At 40.5% G+C, this 21405-nt stretch overlaps 3 protein-coding genes and 2 long non-coding RNA genes across 6 annotated transcripts; 3 read left to right on the top strand and 2 right to left on the bottom strand.

Moving 5' to 3' along the window:
• The first annotated feature begins 891 nt into the window (after nucleotides 1–891).
• On the top strand, nucleotides 892–4946 carry LOC146252425 (carbonic anhydrase 6-like). 2 transcript variants are annotated; one of them, XM_084681321.1, is made up of 10 exons: nucleotides 892–1022; nucleotides 1493–1672; nucleotides 1844–1992; nucleotides 2249–2344; nucleotides 2819–2885; nucleotides 3000–3157; nucleotides 3296–3422; nucleotides 3652–3735; nucleotides 3854–3880; nucleotides 4045–4946. In XM_084681321.1, the coding sequence occupies exons 1-10, from the start codon at nucleotides 938–940 to the stop codon at nucleotides 4659–4661; spliced, it is 1590 nt and encodes a 529-aa protein (XP_084537447.1). In that variant the 5' UTR covers nucleotides 892–937; the 3' UTR covers nucleotides 4662–4946. The 2 variants fall into 2 exon arrangements, with proteins under 2 accessions (XP_084537447.1, XP_084537449.1); XM_084681323.1 differs by lacking the exon at nucleotides 892–1022 and adding an exon at nucleotides 1248–1348.
• On the bottom strand, nucleotides 4914–6053 carry LOC146252426 (solute carrier family 2, facilitated glucose transporter member 5-like). Its single transcript, XM_084681324.1, has 3 exons — nucleotides 5979–6053; nucleotides 5627–5754; nucleotides 4914–5350 (listed from the first exon to the last, which is right to left on the bottom strand). The coding sequence occupies exons 1-3, from the start codon at nucleotides 6028–6030 to the stop codon at nucleotides 5129–5131; spliced, it is 402 nt and encodes a 133-aa protein (XP_084537450.1). The 5' UTR covers nucleotides 6031–6053; the 3' UTR covers nucleotides 4914–5128.
• A 101-nt stretch (nucleotides 6054–6154) lies between these two features.
• On the top strand, nucleotides 6155–7764 carry LOC146252427 (uncharacterized). The gene is made up of 2 exons (XR_014732163.1): nucleotides 6155–6569; nucleotides 7112–7764. It is a non-coding gene; the product is annotated as an uncharacterized LOC146252427 (long non-coding RNA).
• Nucleotides 7765–13306: 5542 nt separating this feature from the next.
• Nucleotides 13307–17843, top strand: gnat2 (guanine nucleotide binding protein (G protein), alpha transducing activity polypeptide 2). Its single transcript, XM_084681086.1, has 8 exons — nucleotides 13307–13457; nucleotides 15659–15701; nucleotides 16034–16175; nucleotides 16549–16706; nucleotides 16843–16971; nucleotides 17096–17225; nucleotides 17313–17466; nucleotides 17656–17843. Exons 1-8 carry the CDS (start codon nucleotides 13307–13309, stop codon nucleotides 17841–17843), a joined length of 1095 nt encoding a protein of 364 aa, XP_084537212.1.
• Nucleotides 17844–18489: 646 nt separating this feature from the next.
• Nucleotides 18490–20011, bottom strand: LOC146252429 (uncharacterized). Its single transcript, XR_014732090.1, has 2 exons — nucleotides 18938–20011; nucleotides 18490–18832 (listed from the first exon to the last, which is right to left on the bottom strand). It is a non-coding gene; the product is annotated as an uncharacterized LOC146252429 (long non-coding RNA).
• Nucleotides 20012–21405: the final 1394 nt, after the last annotated feature.

Consider the following 21405-nt stretch of genomic DNA (forward strand, 5'->3'; position numbering starts at 1 on the left):
ACATCAGAGCAATTAATTGAAGTAAAAAAAAAAAAAATGGGTACATACTGTAATCCCATACATACAATCCTAGACATATTGAGCATATTCTTGGTAGACCGGCAGATTTCTGGAGGTAGGGTGTTGGGACATGTTGTAACAGGTGCTTTGTACACTCTTATTCCTCATCTCAGGTCTGTTCTAATGCACTCATGTGTTAATCATCAAGAACACATCTGGTGCTTTCCTACAAGGCAATTTCCCCTCTAGCACATTTAGGGACAGATGACTTGACCATACTTGCATGAAGGTTTCCATAAAAGAAGATTATTTTCATGTATTTCCTGCATAGCAGGAAATGTAAGACTGATAGTGAAAGAAATATATACCAAAAAAACATGTCACAGTACAGAGCTATGAATAATACTCTCCTCAAACTCTCCTAAAACCCTTGAGGTGAAGATGCAAGTATTTGTTAATTTAGTTATTTTAATTTTAATTGTTCTAATAAAATTAATTTCAAATGTAGAAATTCATGTTTGATGCTTGGATGGTTCTGAGTAGCCTATGATGATCATAGCTATTCCTTTCTCTAACCAAGCAAAGTGATTGTATTTTCCACAAATGTTGTATATAAACAAGAAGACATCTGGGCAAGAGGAAATAAGACACGATTTACTCTATACTCTTTAATTCCTTAAGTTAATTTCTATTTAACTGAGTACATTTAGCTCTACAGCCCTAGGGACTGCAATATGAGTCACTGCCCTTTTTCTGTAATATTATTTGGGATAAAAGCTCATACAATCAGTAAAATAGAGGATCTATAACTCATCGAGTAACCGGGAAGAATTTAGCCAAGGGCGTGTTCCGGAGGACTTGTATAGTACCAACACCTCCTTTCAGTTGTTGAGTGAACCTCTCTGAGATGTGTCGTGCGTAAACGTGATCCACAGAAATGGAGTGTTTCTTAGTTGTTATCAATGTCCTTCTCATCAGTCCGGTCTATGCTGGAGTAAGTGGAATACATTGGACATATACAGGTACATAAAAAAAAATCTTATTTGGTTACTTGTGCTTTGGAATCTAATCTATCTGCAGAGGCATTCAGAATATGGGAATGCATTACTCTGTTTTTCAAACCATCTAATTGTAACGATACAAAAATGAATACGAAGCATGTTGTCTAGAATGTGGACGTCAAACAGGTATGTGGGTAGGCTAGGCTAGATGACAAACCCATGGGGTTACATCGGAATAATTACGCACAATGTTTGTGAAGGCTGACTTCCAGATACTGGGTTGAGTGAAAAGTTGACTGCATGCAAATATCTTTACCAACCACGGGACACGTCAAGGTGCTGTGGAGGTACTAGAACTGAAGTTTATTTTGAGTTGTTTACTTTTAGTTATCGCTACAACAAACCAAATATAGGCTAATGCGTTTTCGATGTGTGTTTTGTGGTATGTCTGGATTGTTTAACTTTGTTGATCTGGGTTACTCCTTTTAAAGAAGGGGCACTGGACCAAGTGCATTGGGCGGACGAGTATCCTGCTTGCGGCGGCAAAAAACAATCTCCAATTGACATTCAGCGGCGGAACTTACGGTACAACGCAAATCTGCCGCAACTGGAACTGAGTGGCTATGAAGCGCAACAAGGGAAATTTCGCATGTCCAACAATGGGCACTCAGGTAAAGAAGAATCATTTCTATCTTATGGTGTTTGTGATCAGCTCATTGTATAAGTTTACTTTTAAGATTTTCATACAAACAAAATACAAATAGAGGCAGTATCAAACCAATCGTGTAAACCAGCACTTGAAATAGACTGTCACATACATTTAATTAGAATATTTTTGTCAGTTCAAATCAGCCTGCCTTCCAGTATGGCGATCACCAAGGGTCTTCCAGACCGCTACACAGCGGTCCAGATGCATCTGCACTGGGGGGGCTGGGACATGGAGGCCAGTGGTTCTGAACACACTGTGGACGGCATTCGATACATGGCAGAGGTAGGCAGCCCAACACTGAAAGCCAACTGAATTGAAGCAAACGTTTTATAGGCCTAAGTTTTATCTGTGTAACTATTCTTGCACTGTAAAGTTAGTTCTGAAATCTCATAAAACAGTTGACAATTCCAGATGAGAAGGAATTATAAAACTGCTGTTGAAAAAAAGTACTAATTAAAGATATGAAAATACTTTTGAATTGATGAACTACCAATTTTTCTTGTGAAGATAAACGAATATGTGTGCTTTGTGGTTTCAGCTCCATATAGTCCATTACAATGCAGAGAAGTACAAGAGCTTCGATGAGGCCATAGATAAACCAGATGGACTGGCAGTTCTTGCTTTTTTCTATGAGGTAAGATACAGATAATACTGAAATTCAGGTCAGTGCAGAAATTGACCATCAAATAATGGACTATGACCAAAATATGTGTCAATCTCTATGACGTGAACCTACAAATCACATACAAAGTGTTGGACCAATTAGCAAATGACCCAGTGCACTTCCCAATACGTGCAGGCACATTGAGTGAGATTTTGGTTACAGAGGAATGCCTTAAGGCCATGGGCAGTCTGTGGCACTTTCAGTTGTGGGAGGTCATTGCTGTAGCAGCATAGCCAGGGGGCATGGATCCCAGCAGTGTTAATGGATCCCAGCAGTGTTAATGTGGTGCAGATAGAAGCTGGTGTGCTGCTGCTTCACAACTAACATGGCAGCTAGGGTTTCCATCTGGGAGGTTGTTCTACCTGAACTTATTTAGTAACTTTTCCTAACACAAGTTCAGCAGTTTGATGCAGTATTTTAACCATTTTGCTAACATATTTTTAGGATGGACATTTTGAGAACACCTATTACAGTGATTTCATCAACAATCTGTCAAAGATCAAGTATGCAGGTGATCAGTTTTTTCTACGTCTTCTTTTCTTACCTTATTTACACAGCACGTGTGTCCTGGAACACATTGATTCTCTCATCCCACATTTCCCATTTGTCTACACTTCTCTTACAGGGCAGGCCATGAATATATCTTCCATAAATGTCCGCTCCATGTTGCCTGAGAACCTGAACCATTACTTCAGGTACCAAGGCTCACTGACCACCCCCCCCTGTGATGAGAGCATTCTATGGACTGTGTTTGACACACCCATCACCCTCTCCCATAATCAGGTATACATGTAGTCTTCATTTTAGAGAGATTAATAAAAAAACTCAAATAATATTGCAGTTGTCTGCCTCAACATCATTTCATGTAGAAAAAACAATTATGGAGTAGATATAGTAAATATTTCCTTTTCCTTTCTTTAGATCAGGAAGTTGGAGAGTACTCTGATGGACCACGAGAACAAGACTCTATGGAATGACTATCGCATGGCTCAGCCTCTCAATGACCGTGTGGTGGAATCCTCCTTCCTGCCTCGCCTTGGCAAAGGCAGTATGTACACCTGGAAGGGATTGATAATAATAATAATGATAATACAGTATTTTTATCACTTCATCACACCGCATCTGCCCTTTGTAACTCAACAAATTACAACGGATTCCTACTATGAATTAACCAGCAAATATCTAGCCCTTGATGTTAACTGACTTATCATGGGTCCTATGTGACTTCAAATAGACATGTATATCTTAGACTATGTGTTTTTATCTCTATTTTTTAGGCTTCTGTCGTCAAGAAGAAATTGAGGCAAAGCTCTCAAAGATTGAGGGTCTCATCTCTTCACTAGGAAGGCGGATGGAGTCAAGTAAGTGGAACACTTTCACTCCCTTAATAACATGACATGATTGAACTTGTTTATATGGTAGACATAGCACATCAGATGCTATTTGTTGTTGCTAACTTGTCTTCTCTTGTACAATTAGTTGGGGAAACACGGCCCTCCAAAAACGGTGAGTATATAGTGTAGGATAAGCGATACCTATGTTTTTTTTATTGAAATAAATACCTTTATTAGAAGAACATTCAAATACATAATATTATCAGTTTTTATTTATACTGCAATGCTTTAGTTAGTTAGTAGTTTGGGTCCCTAACCTTTGTTGCCTGTTTTTAGAGCCACGGGCCCTGTCTCCGCTAGTGCTCCATTTCCCAGAAAGGAATACTGCCAGCTATGGCTTGGCCCACCTAAAGCACCCCATGAATCTAAACTCCTTCACTGCATGCATGCATGTCCGCACACATCCCGGTGGCATGCACACCGTCCTTTCCTACTCCAGTGACAAAAATGACAATGAGCTAACTATAACCTTGGGTTTTGAGGTGGGGTTGTGGATTGGCAACGAGTTTGTCAACCTGCCACACAGCTTCCATTCACAAGACTGGGCCAACTACTGCATCACCTGGTCCTCCCACTCAGGAGGGGTAGAGCTCTGGATTAATGGACTGGAAGGGGAGGAGCAGTATCTGAGGGGAGGGTACACGATAAGCCCCGGGGGTGTGTTCATCCTGGGGAAGGACCAAGATGGCTTCCTGGGCATCTCTGACTCCGATGCCTTTGTGGGCCAGATGACAGACGTGAATGTGTGGGACTACGTGCTCAGTCGGGCAGAGATAAAGGAGCAGATGTTGTGTGGGAATTCCACGATGAGGGGCAATGCCTTTAGCTGGGGAGTGACCCAGCTCAGCTTGTATGGAGGGGTGCAGTTGCAGATCGACCACAGATGCCCCTAACTTACACACCACAAGATCATGGTGTTGAGTTACATTACCAGATCCACAAGCTTTGCACTATCAACACAACGCAGAGTTTGAGAGTTGTGGTTATGGTTGGAGGCAATATCAAATCAACACTTTGATGATCATTAAAAACACAAATCTCTCTGACATGTTGTTAATTTTTTTTATGGATAACATAAGTATATTATAGAAGTGTAACACAAGGAGTGGGCTTTCAACAGTATCAGCCCTTTATTATAAACATATCTTTTCATCCTCAATAAACTTCTGAAATACTTGGATATGCATCTTGTTCATTTATTTTATTACATGTGCGATATACTGTTAATAAGTTCAAAGTTCTGTGTCTGGTTCCAGAGGAAAAGGGGCAAAGCTTAAAAATATAGAAAGACTTATTTTGTCAAATATGGTGGTAGTAGATTATTGTTGCTCTTTCCAATTCAATCCTCACCACATCTCTCTCAGAAGGTAGAGACCATCTCTACTTCCTTCAGACATCCTGTCGCATTAGTAGCACTGTTTTCATCGCCCAGCTTGATTTCTACCTTGTTTCTCTTGGCAAACATTTGGCTAATCTCCAGGAAGGTGTTGTTCTTGGTCTCTGGGAGCACCAGCCAGGTGTAAATCAGGGTAACCAGGCAGATCACAGAGAAGATGAGGAAACTGTATGGTCCAAGTCCTTTCTGTAGGACCAAGGTTAGAAGAGGGAAAACATGAGAAATATGTTTAATCTTCTTAATTTGTTTGTCTTGACCAAATGTTAACTGTTTACGTCTCTTTTCGTAAAGGCTAAACAAAAATGAGCACAGAACAACATAGGCCTTTTCACTGGCGAGTTGCAGATTTGAATCCCCTCCACTCCCCTTCCACTACAACCCCCACTGTACGTTACCTTGGATAAAGGCATTAGATAAATTCATGCACTATTCTTTCTATTGTGGAAACACAGACACACACACCTCCATAAAAGGGAACACCAGTCCTACAGTGAAGTTGGACAGCCAGTGTACAGATCCTGCCACCATGAACGCAGCTGACCGGGAGGACTGCCTGAACATCTCTGTGGTCACCACAACTGGAATGGGACCTGCAAAGCACATGTGGTGAACTTCACCCCACAATTCCTGGCCCTGACATCAGCAGACTGCATCACAGTAATGCTCTGACACAGCAGTTGGCCTTTTCAGGAAGTAAACACACATATCATCACTTAACTAATCTCATGCATTAGTACATCCAAACAACACATGACAAACCGAGTTGCGAGTTGCAATCATCATAAATAAACAAGCCTTTAGGAGCCTTACTTACTGGGGCCAATGGAGTGTCCAATGACGTACATGATGACACAGGCTATGCTCATGTGGAGCACCAATCCACACTGTCCTGTCAACACAGCAGAGCAGCTGGTGTTGTTCATTGGCCAGTGAGTGTGTCATGATTATAACATTCTTCCACTTTCCTATACAGAAAAGGAAAAACATTCAGTTGATCTACACCAAAGCTCTTAGAGTTAAAGTCTCTGCTGACGAGTGTTGGAACAAGGGGCATTTAACAGGGTGGGTCAGGTATTGATGTGTAGTGCAAGGGTAGGTTGGGTCGGGACAGGTAATTAGGTATATGATATATATGCTATATAATATGCAGTTTGCTTTACATATTTTTTTTACATCTTTGTATATGTTATGTATTTTATTTCTTCTTTTTAAATGATGTATACCTGTACCTGGAGTCTGAGAGCCACGGTCAGGACAACACAGGCTCCACAGCAGATCCCGAAGCCGATGAGGAGGAGCAGCTTTCTCCCTGAAGCCTCCACAATGAACACCTGAGGATCACACAGCTACTTTAAGGGCCAAGTCCTGGGAGTCCCTCAATGTTATTTCAAAACAGCAATCTAGAGTAAGTACAGCTGTGCTGACTTTTTGAGACATTTGATGCAGGTAAATAGTGTGCACAGTACAGGGGATACTTACCACAGTTATGGTCATAAAAACGTTACCAGCCCCAGTTCCATACTGGATATGATTTTCCTTGACATCTGTTGAGTAAATACAATACAATCATACCATACAATACCAAACAGCCAATACCATACAATCTGCATAGTAGTAGATCTGAGGACACAAATACTTTTATGATTGTCACATGTTTATTTACAATCTTATTATTATTTTTTTTTTTTAATATTCCATAACATATTTACCAATATCCCATAGAAAGTATAATGATTAGTCAGTATGCAGGCCCTTTGCCTGCCCACTGGAAATACTCACAGCATTGACCCCTGACAGATGCTGGCCCATATTCAAGGCTGGCTCAGAAAGTATTTGAACTATGGGAACCATTGCTGGCAGGTTGCTGCTTTCTACAGAGCATGTTAAGTGTTGTTCAAAAATATCTCTCTCACACACACTCTCTCTCTCCCTTCCTGGCTTCCTAAGAAGGGAGACCTGCTGTGTATCGTCAGTCTCACCTCTCTTGGCGGTCCTCTCATCCCCCTTCTGGATGAGCAAGTACCTGGGGCTCTCAGGGAAGAAGGGCAGGATCAGCAGCTCTACCAGGGCAGGGATGCCTGTCAGGCCCAGCATTAAAGGCCAGCCTGGGGGAAAACATACCCCCCCACACACACCCAGACACACCCAAATACATAAGGTAGAATATATATTTGTATTATTTACCATCCTGTACAATACCTGGACTCAACCTGCAGTACCAATAGGTCTGTACAATTTGTGACTCAACCAGCCAGTTAGGCACAGACAAGCCTGATTGCTGCGGTCGAGGCATGTTTGTACCTGTGCTGTTTCCTAGGATGTTTCTGATGCCCAGAACCTGGGTACTGAGGATGCCTATGGTGATAAAGAGCTGGGGCACGATGCCAATCGCACCCCGCATGTTCTTCCCAGAGTTCTCCCAGGTACATGGGGAAAACTTTGGATGACAGCCCTGTCAATGGCATCCTGAGATATTATATAACTGACAGTTTTAATTAATCTTGTATGCCTCATATGGGGTTGTAAAACAAAAGGGAGTTGTATGTGGCACATGTGGAGTTGTGTTGTGAAGCTGTGCAAATAAAGTTTGGTTGTCAAAAGTACTTCATGACTCTACTCTCTAAATATCAACTAGATATGAACTAGTGATTGCATTATAGAACTTTCATTACCATTATTGTGTAAGTTCATGCTCACCTCTTGCGAAAACTATAATAATTAACTATATTTGTTTTCAACTATTACATTTTCAAATGTGCCTTACTTTTATACAAGCAAACTAAATCAATCAAATGGTATTGCACCCTCTGCTGGACACACTGGTTCACTGTTAAGTGGCAACGGACAATACACTAATCCTATCTGCAGTATGACCCAAACATGCCCTGAAGATGGAGCCATATATGTACTTATTTACCAACCACAGAATAACTACGTGAACACTATCTCATTGCAAAGATATGATTCTATTGCAGGTTATCAAATACTACTCACTCTGTACTTTTACTTCTTTTTCTAGTCATTGACAGCGACACCTGATTGTCAAGCTTTTTTGTACCTTCCTAACCAATAGAATTGCTTGGTACAGCACACATGGAAGATTTCATGATTAAACAATTATTAAGCGCCAGCCTCATATTAGTTTGTGAAAAACACTCACCTTTTTTCTGAGGCTGTAGCCCCAAACCTTTAGAGTCTAGTCCCGACTGTGTTCGCTCGACAAAACAAAAACGCTGTGTGTGATGTGTTAGTTTTCGTAACATGCTGTAACACAGGGGCGTCTGTAGGCTGATTTTAGGGGGCTTCAGCCCCCCTAAAAGGTTATTCAGCCCCCCTAAATAAGTTGGCCTTATTGGCTGTTTATGAAAAAAAAAAATACAGATTTTTGACTGATGAACTCTATGAACTGTCTGAAACAATGGCTATCTGAGGCCCCAAATGGCACCCTAAAGAAATTGCCGCAAGCTACGCGTGCAAACATGCCACTCCCCTTGGGGCTAAGCCCCCCTTTTCTTTGAATCCTAGAAACGCCCCTGCTGTAACAGTCTGTCAAAATTAATGTTGTGTCTCTAGCATGTCAGTGAACGTCTCTAGCTCTAACTAACTCAGTGAGAGGGGGTGTGGGTCTGATGGTCCGTGCTGAGTGACACTAGTCAGTGACAGCGAGAAGAGAGTCAGCGGAAGGAGACGAGAGGAAAAATGGCAGAATATAGACAAAAACAACTGGATACCCATCACGGCCCGGACCACCAGACAGTTAACTGGTAGTGAAGTTACTTTTCAAATGCAGTAACTAGTTAAGTAATGTAGTTACAATTTTCAGAAGTAACTTGTAACTAGTCACGACCCCAACACTCCCACCGCTCCAGACCACCCGGTCCCAACACAAGCTCTTCTCCTGTCTGGCCTGGTTTTGGCTACCTGTAAGCTTTTGGGGCTATCTTGTTGTTATTATCAGTGACCTATGCACTGGAACTTGCTTTGGATAAAAGCGTCTGCTAAATGAATACATGTAAATATAAATTTATTTATTTTCTCCAAAAGAGGAGTCTAGGTTATAAATAACTTTTTGAAATTGCCTGTTGATTGATATAATCAGATTTGGCACCTACAGTCATGATAACATAAGTCATGAGTCTAACGTAATGTTTACATTACATAAAGCTCCAAAAAAACTAATTAATGCAATCATTTTCACATTCTATGTGTAGGCTTTGTCCCTGTAAGAGATTAAATTAAGGTACTCAAGGTCAGATGCTAGGATTGGGCTAAAACCCAAATGTTAACAATGTCTGGCTACTGCCCTGTCATGAACCAGCACTATGGATTAACTCCTTGGTCGAAATAGACTACAAAGACCCTGGCCTGCAGGGCTTCCAAGTTGCACGCATTCGCCCTGAGACTCACGCATTTCAACCAGATCACACGCTCTCACGCAACACCTTGTATTCCTCATGCTGAGAAGACAGTGGCGTGTCCAGTCTTTTTTGACTGGGGTTGCCCAAGCGGGTCACTGACTTATGCAAGGGTGGCATGTAGTACAGACACGCACCACATCTGAATAGCATGCATTTCTGATCTGTCTCCACTACCCAGTACTGGCATTACAGTGTCTTAATTCTAGATTATTTTAAAAGATAGACCTACTATTTACAACACAACAGAGTGGCACCATAAAAATTTTATCTGAAATACTTTATTTAAAGAAATTGTATTTCTAATAGTAGGCTACATACCAAAAAAAACATTATTCAAAAGGTTGTCGTCAGAATGATAATAAAATCGGCCATATTTTTAGTATGCTAGGTGATGTTACCCAACCCATATGACAAAAACAAAACAATAAGTATTATACTTTTACATATATGAATGTAGTTTATAAAATATTTTTGTAAGAAAGTAAGTAAAAAAAAAAAAACAGTTTCAAAAGGTTTCACAAAAAAGTTTGTAAATATTTTCTTCTAAACTTTTTTTCCCACATCTGGACCTGATGGCTGTCGTCAGAATATGTCAGTAAGAGAACTTCTCCCGCTATATAAAATTAATGGATGAGGCACTGCCATGTTTTTAGCCGAGTTTTCAGAAATTCGCTGCATGATGTTAAACCGTCGCTCATCAATCTAGACACTCAACGGTTAGAGAGTTAATGGTAAATTAATTGGGAATTGCTTACATTGGCCGAGAATGTAATTGTTATTTTTATTTAAGCAGTAGCTAGCAAGCTAGAGTCCCCAGCGCCCTGTCAGCGCATTTCTGCCATTAGAAAAACGGGACACGGTTTCCCGCCAGAACTTAACAATTATAGATCAAGCTCATAACCTACATAACACTTCATAGTTTACAGTTTTAGATAGAACCATCTCTCTATGTTTCTGTATTTAACGTAGGCTAATGAACAGCATGGCACAAAGAAATATAGGCCTAGCACATTACAAGCTCATCGTTGGCCTAAACCACTGACAGGCTATCATAACAGAGTTGGCTAGGGATTTCGTTTTCTACTACACGCCATGCTGTAAAAACATCAACTGAATGAACCATTACACTGTAAACTTTTTGAAATAGAATTCTTCCACAACATTCACCAAGAACCGTACTAGCCCAAATCTTAAACCAGAATACACAAAACAGACATGTGACAATGTTAAAGCTTGGCAGGACTGCTTTTTCTGAAAACAACCCAAACATCTTGTTTGACTCTCTCTATCTTTAAACTTCCCTCTCCAGGGACTTATTGTTGACTCTAGTGTACCCCCCAGTAGCCAGGCCCAACCCTGACCCCTGCTTGGCTACCTGTACCCAGAGACCGCAAGAAGCCATCTGCCACTCCAGTTTAAGCCCTGCCCTACCCACGCTGGGTTGATCTGTGGATCTGTGGGTAATCTCGTCAACAGATCAGTGCTGGTGGGACTGTGCGAAGCCAGTTTATGCCAGCAAGGCACTAATGGGATTTAATGGGATTGACCACTACGACTAGAAGGTTTGCCATAAATAGCTTGCCATATTCTGCTTGAAAGCATTTAGGGATTTGGGTCTCAAGAAAACTGCCACAGGCAATTAGAGTTGCTTCTTAGGCAGAGTGACGTAGATGTTGGAACTGAGTCTGAGACCAGAGCAGAGTTCAAACAGTGAGCTGAAAGGGAGGGAAGCTGTAGGCTAAAATGGGGAGCACTGACTGCGAAATGTCCTGCCTAGAGTTAATTTCTTCACAGTTAACATGTGTGCAAAATATATTTGGACAATGCTGAGGTCTTCTGAGGACACAGACATAACCCTAACCCAACACATATAGTTGAGATAAATAACTTCACAAAGTGGAATGAAGTATTAACTTTGAGTTCATTTGAGTTACTTCATCATTCCAAAATGTGTGATGAATTTACAAGTTTGGGTATGCTTGTCTCTCATAGTTGTGAAGTGAAATTTGTCAAACAATAATATGATAGTAGTCCTGGTAGTTGTGCAACCATGAATATGTATTATATGTTGTATCTTCATGTATTCAAATGTATTCATGTTTCACCTTCTTGTTGGTTAGGATACCTGTAAGTCTTCCACATATCCTATGAGCCTATTTGATCCTGACGTCATTGTGGCTGCATCTGTGACTGACTGGCTGAGCTATTCCTGAAAAGCTTATAATGCCAGAGAACAGTTACAATCTATAATGTTGACAAAGTGAAAATAGAATTTCCATTCATAAAAAATAAAAAAACACTCAAAGAGCAAATGAACAACCCAGCAAACAGAATAAGGAAACTACTGTAGGTATGGAATGGTAGATTTTGAAAATGGATACAGTGATACCGAGACGGTCGGTCAAACTGAAGGCTCACATTCTGTATGAACTGTTCTTCGATTAAACTCTAACGCTACAAAAAGATGAAGAGTAGTCTGTTGTGATAGTAACCATAATCTAAGTTCCAGGGAAAATTGTTACCATCGACTGCAAAAAATGCTAACAGATTTTTTAGTTCTTATCCTCAGAACAAGTTACTCACTCCCAAGTGGCCAGCCAGTTATGCCAAGATGATTTAATAATCACATTATCGAGCATCTTCAGTAGACAAAAAATTGGCAAACTCCTTCTGCATAAATAGTTTATCAGTATACACAGTATGAACTTTGCCAAATTACTTTTATTTATTGTGTGGCTTGAAAAAACAACAGAATCATCAACAGAAGCATTTTTTTGGACAACACGCAATGCTCAATTTCACACTAATCAACTGTGCCACAACACATCACTCGAAGAAAAGTACCCCTATCATGTGAAGTATAATGGCAACGGCATCATTAGTGTTTTGTTTCTAATCAGCAAGGACTCGGGTTTCGGCCAGGATAAAAGGATTAACTAAGTACAAAAACATTCTCTAGTAAAACCTGTGCAGATGGCAACCTGAGGCTGTCAAGATGAGCATTTGTTAAAAGGTGAAAGTATTTTTAAGTGGGTGTCGATTTTTTTAGTAAGCATTATACATGAAAAACAAATGTAAAGCATGCAGTGCCATGTGCTCAATTATGTAGGTCGATGCATTCTGGGTCATCTCATCCAAAACACATTATAGTCCAAGATGATTAGTCAGACAAACAGGGTTGCAAATAGTACTGTGTAGAAGCCCAGTAACCTCTGAGTCTATCTTTAGCCTCACAGAGGTCTCCCTTTTCCTATCCCTGGGTAATCATGTGATATATAAATATATATTAATGCTGACATTTATTGATATTGTGGTCATTTGGGGTCTACTACATGGGGTCTACTACATGGATCTTCTACTACAAGAAGATCAAATTAAGACAAAAATGGGTGTGTCTTCTTTTTCTTTTTTACAACCTTCTCTTATGTTCTTATTGCCCTAATTGGAATGGCTAGCCAATCAGGAAAGGGCACTGATATCCCCAAGCTAAGACATAAGGGGTTTAAGGAGGGTGAATTACAGAGAGCGTCCTGCATCTGAACAGAGACCGGACACTATTAAGTCTTGACCCTTAAGAAGTGACTACCTGATCATCTTACTGTTTGAGAATTTGAAGACAAGCACCTCCTTGACAGGCAATCCCCTTCCATTCGGAAATTGATTTGCAGCACAAATAGTGTTTGTAACCCATTTCTCTGTAAGCTAAGTTCAGAGAATCGTCAAAATGTCTTACCTTGAGGACCTTGATTTGGAGGAGGAGGAAGAAATGGGCAGTGCAGAGGACAAGGAATTGGCAAAGAAAACCAGGGAGTTGGAAAGGCAACTCACGGAAGATGCTGATAAGGATTCTAAGACATTCAAGCTATTAATGCTTGGTAAGTGTACACACTCCCCAGATATCAGATATTGCTGTCATGGCCTTTTCAGGCACATTTTTACACTTAAGGAGAAAAAATTAAAAATTGTGTTCAAAGTAAAGAAGAAAGAATGTAAGATATTTTAACTCTGAAAAATCACACTAATATTTTAGGCAAACTTGGAAAACACAAAAGAAATAGCAAAATCTTGATGGACAAATTATTGGACAACGGTAAAAATAAAAGAATGGTCTTTATCTGTTAAAAAACAAAGCCCAAAAATCAAGATGCTCAAGGCCAGAAGCAAAGTTTCTCAGGAGCGATTTGCCAGCAGGATTACGAGATGCTCTTTAGTTCCGTTGATTATTCTCAATAGGAAATAAGTTAAATCATTTTTTACAGGGACAATAAATTGAGACCAGAAAAGTTAAAATAATTTTGGGGACTAATTTATTTGAGTTAGACGGGATATTGGGTTTATAACAGAGAGAAATAGGTGAGGAAGTGGACGTTGGGTTTCGCATCACTTGGAAGTGTCAGATGATAATGTAGGCAAACAAAGTATCAATGCAGTTATGAATGCAGTCAGGCAAAGTACTAATAAAGACTGTTCTCTATCATAAAAGTGATATTAGTATAGTCTCTAACAAGAGCAACTGTTCAACATGGCATGGTCACTCATCTCTAAAAAAATACAACAGTGTGTTGTTAGTTACATAATTACATTACCAAATTGTCTCTCAGTTTCTCATAGACCAATGATGCATGATCATTGGCCAAAGTGTTGATACATCTTTGACTTCTTGGACATCTACACTTTAAATATCACAACTTTAAGTCTGACTAAAGCACTGGACATAGACGATGGTACAGCAATCCGATTAGGCTTACTGATTTAGTACAGATCTATTGTAAGCTCTTGTTTGGTTCCTCTGTGACAGAAATCATAATAGACGCTTACTCCTCTCTCAAAACATGCGCGCTATTACTCGTAAAATGACAGTAATTTTAACATAGTGATATTGAAGTTCAGCAAAAACAAGATTGGGAGTAGGGAGAAGTGGTGATGTGCATGACAATGGTACAGTAAGTAGTAGTCTCACAATCAACAAGATGAGACAGGAAGTGGAACAAGGGCCATTTATGACACACAGAAATAATAATTTAACAAGTTAAGAAAATTAGACCACAGACACTACTGTACTACAAGACAAAAAACAATGCTGTAATGTTGTTATTCAAATTTTTCCTTGTCAGGATTCAACAGGGTGTAGATTTCTATCAGTACAGTTGTCAAAGCAATCTTTAAAAACGTTTCAGGATCTGCGATGCTACTATTCCCTTTTTCATACAAGCAGCTTCAGGGGTTAAAGACAATGCTTATCATGATTAAAATGCTGTCTCCAATGCCTCCCTATAAAAAAAACAAAATGTATAACTTCTTAAAGAACTAGACTGCAGGACCGTAAGGATATTGAGACTTGTTGGTTGGTGTTACAATCCAGTTGGACATTGAATGCACTGTGTAGCAGGGTCGTTCATGAGAATGACGTGAGAGGAGTATCCTTGGAGAAAGGTCAAGACAGAATACCAATGGTAATGCAGGGGGAAAAAACAATTGCAAGGCGGGATTAACCAGCTTTGACGGCAGAGTCACTTTAACCTTCATACCTCGGGATTGTCTTGTCAATATTCAAAATGGTGGAGGATACTGAATTTGCAAGAGACCTAGTTATAATCAGACTTGGTTTTGTTCGTAACCCTCTTTGTCAGTGCAGCTCTGACAGGCAATCAGAAGCAGAATTAGAATTGATGTTTATTCGCAATGAAAGTTTGCACATAAAATGAATTTACTTTGGCAGGAGAGCCTACCTAGGCAGCCATTTTCGGCGCCAACTAGAAAAGTTACCGCATAACATGAGGAGAGATCCCGGGGTAGTCTCAATGTCAGTGCTGTCTTTAATAAAGGCTTATCTACACTACTGTCACTTTAAGAAACTCACATCCAATTGGGTAACTTAAACATGAATTTCTTAAGAAAAGAAGCATTTAAGTTGTGCCATCATCATTGTCCTTAGCTGTAAATTCTGGGCAGGTTTTCCTTGTTCGTTAAGCTGGTTGCATTACAGTAAACTGTGTTCGTCCACAGTCCAGCATTGACTGGGCACAATCTATTTATAGAAAAGTCTCTCATTAACTTTGTTTATGTTCTCTTTCAGGTGCTGGTCAGGCAGGGAAAAGCACCGTTGTAAAGCAAATGAAGTAAGGAAAACGCTTAGTAAAATTCAGTCTTAAATGTCTGACTTGTATAGGATGTGTACTATGCTGTATGTACTGTACGCCACACAGGGGTGAGCCATCAACTATTTGATATGCAAGGTCCTGATTGTTGGATATATCATCCAAATGCTCACACAACTCTAAGCTTTAATCGGTAGCATTCAACTCAGTGTGACTTACAGAAAACTCTGTGTATCTGCCCTAGCCTTTTATGTAACTTGTTCCCACAAATTTGTTAGAGTTTTTTGGTACTTTCTTACTCATTAAAAACCTTTAAATGTTAATGTACGTCATCCCTGTCTCTTCCTCTAAAGGATTCTTCATCAAGGTGGTTATACGAAAGAAGAAAAATTGGGGTTTCGAGGCATCATCTATGGCAACATCCTGCAATCTGCTCTGGCCATCATCAGAGGCATGGATACGTTGGGCATCGAGTATGGAACACCAGCTGCAGCTGTGAGTACAGGCCACACACCAAGCCTTCCTGCAGAGAAAAGCCTCGTAGAAAAACCTGGAGAAAAAATCCAAAGTAAAAACTCTGGAAACTGCATGAAGTGGGGTCAGATGGCTGAGCGGTTAGGGAATCGGGCTATTAATTAGAAGGTTGCTGGTTCGATTCCCGCCCGTTCAAAATGACGTTGTGTGCTTGGGCAAGGCACTTCACCCAACTTGCCTCGGGAGAATGTCCCTGTACTTACTGTAAGTCGCTCTAGATAAGAGCGTCTGCTAAACAACTAAATGTAAATCAATCTAGAGTTGATGATAGAACTGCAATAGGATTGCTGGAGTGACTTGCTGAGAGGCTAACATCGGTCTGTTTGGGATGCAGGACGACGGCCATAAGCTGCATAAACTGTCAGACTCCACTGAAGCAGGAACAATGCCCGCTGAGCTGGCTGAAGTCATCAAGAGGCTGTGGAAGGACCCTGGTGTGCAGGCCTGCTTTGAAAGAGCTGCTGAGTATCAGCTATACAGCTCTGCACCCTAGTGAGTGAATACACGTTACCAGGTTATCTGTCCCAATACAAACTGCTCTGCACACCACACTTCTTCAGAGCTATGTACTGTATCTAAGTTGTGTAAAAAACAAAACAGCCAATAACTGACGTTAAGTCTCCCACAGCTACCTTAGCGAGCTGGACCGGATCACCAAACCAGATTATGTGCCCAATGACCAGGATGTGCTGCGATCTCGAGTTGAGACCACTGGTATTGTTGAGGAGCATTTTTTCTGCAAAGACGTGCACTTCAGGTGAGTCTCCACCCCTTTTGTACTTGTATCATTTTACATCGACAAGGCCTAATAGGAGTGTTATTTGTTATTTGTTTGATGTCACTGTCCGCTCACTCATGTGCTGGGTATATCTGATGGACAGGATGTTCGATGTCGGTGGCCAGCGGTCAGAGAGGAAGAAGTGGATCCATTGTTTCGAGGGTGTGACCTGCATCATCTTCTGTGCAGCCATCAGTGCATATGACATGGTGCTGGTAGAGGACGAGGAAGTGGTGAGTTGGGATGAACATTGTGCCTCACTGATCTATGGAAATAAGTGAAAGAAGTCATTGAAACTTTTTTTTTTTTTATCTTTTCAGAACCGCATGCACGAGTCTCTCCATCTGTTCAACAGTATCTGCAACCACAGGTTCTTTGACTCAACCTCCATTGTGCTTTTCCTCAACAAGAAGGATATCTTTGAGGACAAGATCAAGAAGGTTCACCTCAGCATCTGCTTCCCAGACTATGATGGTGAGTGAAATGAAGCTGCAACTCCAGCAAAGAAGTAGACAAAATGCAGTAAACGCAGTAACAGAGTTGTACTTACCCACTCCTCTTCCATAATTAAATTATCCTTACACAAAAAAATGGTGTTCAATAAACACAACATTCAGAACAACAAAATCAAATTACCGCATGTGACCCTTTCGTCTGTTACAGGGCCAAACACATATGACGATGCCTGCTCCTACATCAAGTCACAGTTTGAGGAGCTGAACATGAAAAAGGGCACTAAAGAAATCTACTCCCACGTGACCTGTGCCGTGGACACAAAGAACATCGATACTGTGTTCGGAGCCGTGACAGACGTCATCATCAAAAACCTAAAGGATTGTGGCCTTTTCTGAGCTGATTGAGTAATGAAAAAAGGTATGCTCATCCCTCTGGCAGATAGGACACCAGTGAGTGGAAACCACTACGGTATCCTGGGGTTTAGTGTAATGAGGCTCAGCTGTGGCCAGATCAAGTTGCAGACCGATAGCCATTAAACCAAAAACATACAGCATTATAATGTCTGGTCCCCTAAATTGCCAAGCAACAATATGTGGTCGAAGCTACAAACCTCAAATTGCTCGTACTACACAGTCTTTTTCAGACCCTTTGGGGCAGCTAAGGGTGAGGTGGATGTCACCTAACATTATAATAATTAAACATTGCTTCAACTACATGGTTCTGTCTCTACCTACTATCAAGTATAAAATATTTTCAATTATATGAAGAATTTTCATTAAAATGAGTTGGAGGAAATCGCAGTGAATGACACAAATATTTCCTGAAATAAATTGCAGTGTAATAATGCTCTAAATTGGTTAAATGTTTGAATGAAACCATTCAAAACAAATTCCCCCGAAACAGTCCTCGGGATTTAAAGAGAGATATGCAGAATCTAAATAAATACAATGATATATATATATATATACAGTGAGTCCAATATGTATTTGATCCCTTGCTGATTTTGCCGGTTTGCCCACTAATAAAGACATGATCAGTCTATAAATTTATGATAATATGTATTCAAACATGGAGAGACAGAATATCAAAAAAAATATCCAGAAAATGAACCTAAGGAATATATATTAATTGATTTGTATTTCATTGAGGGAAATAAGTATTTGATCCCTTAGTATTCATTAGGAGTTCTGGCTTTTACAGACCAGGTAGACACTCCCAATCGACTTGTTACCTGAACTGAAGCCACCTGTTCTCACTACTCACTCGTGTGAAAAACACCTGTTCACAGAATCAGACAATCAGACAGATTCCAAACTGTTCACCATGGGGAAGACCAAAGAGCTGTCTCAGGACCTCAGAGTCAGGATTGTTGATCTCCACAAAGCTGGAATGGGGTACAAAAAGATTAGCAAGGTGTTGGATTTGAAGGTAACAACCATTGGTGCAATTGTAAGAAAATTTAAAAAGCATAACATGATCATCAACAGACCTCGGTCCGGTGCTCCTAAGAAGATTCCACCTCGTGGGGTAGCAATGATTCTGAGAACGGTCAAAAATCATCCTGCAACCACTCGGTAGGAGTTGGCAAATGACCTGAAGGCAGCTGGGACCACAGTTTGCAAGGAAACAATAGGCAACACTTTGCGCAGCAATGGGTTAACATCCCGCAGTGCCCGAAAGGTACCCCTTCTCAAAAAGGCACATGTGGACGCGCGCCTTAAGTACGCCAATGATCACCTGAAAGATGAACCAAGTTATTGGGAGAAAGTTATGTGGTCGGACGAGACCAAAATTGAGCTTTTTGGCCTCAATTCTACCCGTCATGTGTGGAGGAAAAAAAATGCTGCTTATGACCCCAAGAACACTGTGCCCACCGTCAAGCATGGAGGTGGAAGCATAATGTTTTGGGGGTGTTTCTCCGCCAAGGGTACAGGGCCACTTCACCGCATCACTGGGAAGATGGATGGAGCCATGTACCGTACAATCCTGAAGGACAACCTCCTCCCCTCTGCCAGGAAGCTGAAAATTGGCCGTGGTTGGGTCTTCCAACATGATAATGACCCGAAGCACACAGCAAAGGCAACAAAGGATTGGCTCAAGAAACATCACATCAAGGTCATGGAATGGCCCAGCCAGTCACCGGACCTCAATCCGATCGAAAATCTATGGAGGGAGCTGAAGGTCAGAGTGGCCAGGCGACAGCCCACCAACCTTCATGATTTAGAGAGGATCTGCAAAGAAGAGTGGGCCAAAATTCCACCTGGTGTGTGTGCTAAACTTGTGGTTAACTACAAAAAACGTCTCACTGCTGTGCTTGCAAACAAAGGCTTTGCCACTAAGTATTGAGTGTGTTTGGCCAGAGGGATCAAATACTTATTTCCCTCAATGATATACAAATTAATTAAAATATATTCTTTAAAGTTATTTTCTGGAATTTCTTTTTGATATTTTGTCTCTCCATGTTTGAATACATATTATCATAAATTTATAGACTGATCATGTCTTTATTAGTGGGCAAACCGGCAAAATCAGCAAGGGATCAAATACATATTGGACTCACTGTATATATATATATATATATATATAATTAAAATAAATTGTAAAGTAACTTTCATCTTTTGTTTTCCTCTAGAATATATTTCCCTTCCTTAACCCTTCACCAGACTCATTGGCATTGTTTGGGAACTGTACCAGTGTGGGAGCACAGAGAGACGTAACAGGACATCTGGCTGCTACATCAACGTTGTTGGTCCCACGTGAGGGTCTGGGTTCCCGACCCTCCTCTCACGTCATCCTCATGTATGACTCTGCTACACAGTGCATTCAATGTCCAACTGGATTGAAACACCAACCAACAAGTCCCAATACCCTCATGGCCATGCAATACTTTTTTTTTTTTTAAGAAAAGTAATGCAATTGGAGGTTTTTATAGAGGCATTTGAGACGGCATTTTTATCATTGCATTGTATTTAACCCTTGAAACTGCTGGTATGAAAAAGGGAATAGTGGCAAAAGATTGCTTTGACAACAGTGCTGACAGAAATCTAAATCCTGTCGAATCCTGACAAGGGAAAATGATTACTTTGAATAGCAACATTACAGCATTGTTTCTTGTCTGAAGTATAGTAGTCTCTGTGGTTTCACTTTCTTAACTTGTTAAAGTTGCTAAATAGGTATCACAGATATTCCAACATATGTTCAGATTTCAAACAAAACTGTATTCTAATTCAAACTATTCTAATAGTTTGAATGTGTTGCATTACACAATCTAACATTTAATGTAAACACTACTTTTTAAAGGATTAAACATGGTAGGTTAATTAGATACTTTGTAAATAAGAGTAGATAAATCTGTATATTTTGAAAATCAACTTACACACATGGAATACCATGAAAGAAGGAAATACTAGAGCCATGTCGCTTTGTTAAGAAGCTGGAATCTGTAAATCAGTTTTTTTTGTGAATTGTAGAGCTGTGAAATAAAAGATGCATTAACTCCACTCCTGTTTATCATTTCAGAGTAGCTGAAACAGACACTGAACCTTACTGGCCACGCTGATAACACTGTTAAATAGAAGGAGAACAAGATTGCAGAGGTTGCATGCAACACAAGTCCATAGACAGTATCTTTCAGTAGTGTATTTCTGTGGGGTCCAGAGCAGTGTGGATGGGACAGAGCTGTGAATGCAGCTGAAACAGGAAGTTGCATCACAGAGGCCTGCACTACTGTTCCTATTCTGCATGACCTGCTTGTCTACTCCATTTGGGTGAGAGGGCTTTACCTTGCTGTGGGTCCAGCCCAAAAGGTTAGGCTGAGTGGGAACACAACAGAATCACAAAACAGGGATATTTCCACTGGCGATTTGGTTGCTGTGAGACAGACAGGAACAAATGATGAAAGAGCTAAGATTTTTGTGCCATCATTTAATAGTGTTAGATGAACAATCCAATCTGTGC

This window comes from Hypomesus nipponensis, chromosome 18 (assembly GCF_054491055.1).
Source record: "Hypomesus nipponensis isolate SF chromosome 18, ASM5449105v1, whole genome shotgun sequence".
In the NCBI taxonomy this organism is placed as follows: domain Eukaryota; kingdom Metazoa; phylum Chordata; class Actinopteri; order Osmeriformes; family Osmeridae; genus Hypomesus; species Hypomesus nipponensis.

Excerpts from the sequence above, each read along its gene's own strand:
- LOC146252425 (XM_084681321.1), top strand. The coding sequence starts at position 938 with ATGGAGTGTTTCTTAGTTGTTATCAATGTCCTTCTCATCAGTCCGGTC. Across the intron at positions 1,993-2,248 it reads GCATTCGATACATGGCAGAG|CTCCATATAGTCCATTACAA; the intron begins GTAGGCAGCCCA and ends TTGTGGTTTCAG. Across the intron at positions 2,886-2,999 it reads GTCAAAGATCAAGTATGCAG|GGCAGGCCATGAATATATCT; the intron begins GTGATCAGTTTT and ends CTTCTCTTACAG.
- LOC146252426 (XM_084681324.1), bottom strand. The coding sequence starts at position 6,030 with ATGAGCATAGCCTGTGTCATCATGTACGTCATTGGACACTCCATTGGC. Across the intron at positions 5,755-5,978 it reads TGGACACTCCATTGGCCCCA|GTCCCATTCCAGTTGTGGTG; the intron begins GTAAGTAAGGCT and ends TGTGCTTTGCAG. Across the intron at positions 5,351-5,626 it reads TGGTGTTCCCTTTTATGGAG|AAAGGACTTGGACCATACAG; the intron begins GTGTGTGTGTCT and ends TTGGTCCTACAG.
- gnat2 (XM_084681086.1), top strand. The coding sequence starts at position 13,307 with ATGTCTTACCTTGAGGACCTTGATTTGGAGGAGGAGGAAGAAATGGGC. Across the intron at positions 16,176-16,548 it reads ATGGAACACCAGCTGCAGCT|GACGACGGCCATAAGCTGCA; the intron begins GTGAGTACAGGC and ends TTTGGGATGCAG. Across the intron at positions 17,226-17,312 it reads TGGTAGAGGACGAGGAAGTG|AACCGCATGCACGAGTCTCT; the intron begins GTGAGTTGGGAT and ends TTATCTTTTCAG.